This window comes from Buceros rhinoceros, unplaced genomic scaffold (genome assembly GCF_000710305.1).
Source record: "Buceros rhinoceros silvestris isolate BGI_N320 unplaced genomic scaffold, ASM71030v1 scaffold23464, whole genome shotgun sequence".
Taxonomy (NCBI): Eukaryota; Metazoa; Chordata; class Aves; order Bucerotiformes; family Bucerotidae; genus Buceros; species Buceros rhinoceros.
In genome coordinates this window covers 17,664-20,218 of record NW_010410337.1, presented here as the reverse complement: position 1 = coordinate 20,218, position 2,555 = coordinate 17,664, and the positions used below count along the sequence as shown (strand labels likewise).

General features: G+C 58.5%; 1 protein-coding gene across 1 annotated transcript in view; it reads right to left on the bottom strand.

Moving 5' to 3' along the window:
- The window catches only part of LOC104492977 (septin-11), an 11,168-nt gene that overhangs the window by 4,382 nt on the left and 4,231 nt on the right, over nt 1-2,555 (bottom strand). The window contains exons 5-6 of the mRNA XM_010135589.1: nt 1,936-2,097; nt 188-284 (exon numbers count right to left, since the gene is read on the bottom strand). Coding sequence (XP_010133891.1) covers nt 188-284; nt 1,936-2,097 — 259 coding nt within the window. The remainder of the gene's footprint in view (nt 1-187; nt 285-1,935; nt 2,098-2,555) is intronic.

Here is a 2,555-nt window from a genome sequence, read left to right as displayed (position 1 = left end):
GCCCCCCGCCCACCAACCCCCCTCCACGTCTCGATCTAAGCTGCAGAGCCCCGGTTTTAAGGGGAACTCTTCCAGCTGCATCTTGCTTTCTCAAGGAGGTTTTGAAAAGGACCATCCAGAGACCAAAGCACCTTCCATCGGCACGAGGCAGGAGGCCAAGGTCTGGCCGGTGCTTTCGGTCACGTACCCTGCACAACGCCCCAGGGGTACTGCCGGGCTTTTGCCATCTTGTTGCCGATCTTCACTTCTTCGGTGCTGCCCACCACGGCAAAAGGAAGGTGGACCTACAGAAGGAAAGGGACAGCGCGGTTAGGGATCGCCGCCGCCGCCTCGCCGGGGGTTGTTTCTGGAGAAAGCTGTTTACGGGGGCAGCTGTGCCGCACTGAGGTTGTTAAATCGGGTTAATCTGGATGAAGAAACTGCTCGGACTTAACGCCCAGGATTGTGCAGTCCTCCTTTTTCCTGTGATCACCAAGCGTGTAATCTTCAGCGCAGAGGTAGTCCGGCAAACTGGAATGGAGGGAAAACGTCAAACAACAAAAAACTGCCACAAAGTACATCCTCCCGAGGAAGGCAGGCTGAAAATTCGGGGAGTTTCTGGTTAATCTGGATGAAGAAACTGCTCGGACTTAACGCCCAGGATTGTGCAGTCCTCCTTTTTCCTGTGATCACCAAGCGTGTAATCTTCAGCGCAGAGGTAGTCCGGCAAACTGGAATGGAGGGAAAACGTCAAACAACAAAAAACTGCCACAAAGTACATCCTCCCGAGGAAGGCAGGCTGAAAATTCGGGGAGTTTCTGCTGCTAGAAATAACCGCTAGGGTTTCCTCTTAAAAAGGGCAAAGCTGTGAGCAAGAGGAATTGCAGAGCCAACCCAGCCCCGGACCGACGCGGCTGAGTCACCGAGCTCAGCTCATCCCGGCCTCTGCACGGGCGTGCTGGGGACAAGCTAGGATCTACTCCCACAAAGGTCCTGCTGCCAGGAGGGAGCTCGCCCGCCTCTGCTGCCTGGCAAAGGAGTTTCCCTGGAGGAAGGCAAACTGCACCCCGGCAGAGCCACGTCCCCTCTCCGTGCCAGCCTCTCCCTGCTGAGAACACAACAGCGACAGCAAGAGAGGCACCGCAGAGCTCTGGAGAGGGTCTGACACCCGGCTGGACCCGACAATCACCCATCTCCAGGGCAGGGAAACCCACAAAAGCCTTCAGGGCACACGGAAACGCTTCATCTCGACATCTCAGTTCCCTGCAAAAAGGCAGGTGGCCTCATGCTTGTGCTTGCTTTGGGGTTGGCACGTCCTCTCAGGTGTAACTTGCCTCCCTCAAGCCACCAAAGGCCGTGTCAGCACGTGACATCACTGCCAGAAACCCTGAGCTCAGGTTCTTCCCCTTGCGCTCCAGCTCAGACCCACGGGAACCGGCTGCTTCCCCCTGCAAACTCCACCACGACGTCAGGGCTCCCCTGGTCCTGTTTGCCCTCAAATCCCACCCTAGAGCTAGAGGAAGGGGAAGGAGGTGGAAGCCAGTGCCCTTGGCCCGCGGAGAGCTGGAACATCACCGAGGACGCTCCCGCTCGCTCCGGAAAGCGAAACAAAGGCAGAAGTGAATCACCCCCCAGCAAGCACCAAGCGGTGGTTTGGGACAGGAAACCCCCAGCCCAGCCCTCTGCCCTGGCCGCGGCGGGGCCCGGCCTCCCCTCCTCTTCCTTTCCCGCGATGGGAATACCGCAGCGGGGGAAGGGGAGGACAAAGTGCTCGGAGCAGAATCGCTTGGCGGACAACGAAGCGTCTCAGGCCAAGCAGTGTGATGCGACAGGTACGTCCAGCTCCAACAGCCTTCCAGGCAGCCTGGAATCCGCTCAGACTGCGGCTTTAAAGCCCAGAGGAACACGGTACCACCTGCCCTACCATCAGGTACAGCCCCCCCCAAAGACACATACGCTCATGGTGGCGTTTATCTCGGCCACAGTCTCCTCATCCGTCGGGAACTGGTAGATCTGGACGCCGTTGCTGACCAGCTCACTCATGATTTTACTCTTGAACTTGTGCAACTCGTTTTTGGCGATGGTGTCGGCCTTGGCGATGATGGGGATGATGTTCACCTGCAAGACAAAGGCAGCAGCTCCGCACCCAGGACCGCGTGCTGCTGCATCACCAGGAGAGGATGGGGAGCAGCACACGGCCGGCAGCAGCGGTTCCCTACGTGCCACCAGCTCTGCCCTCCCAGCAGAAGACCTTCCCCGGGGCTGCTGCTGCTGCCGGGATTTTCAGGCAGCAGCGATGATGGCCTGGAAAATGGCCTCAAAAAAAAAAAAAGGAAGTAAAACACAATTTGGCAGCGCGCTGTTTCCTGCCCTGTCGTATTGCCCCCCTCATCCGAGCTGGCAGGACAGGAAACGCTGTCACAGATTTCTGCAGGCTGTTCCAGAAAAAAGGAGGAAATCCCCATCTAGGCACTTCTGCCGCAGGCTGGACCACTGCAAGAGACAGCCCACAGCCTCGGGCGGGTGTTGTCACGGGGGACGCCCGGGCAGGCACAGCACTGCCGTCACCCCACGGG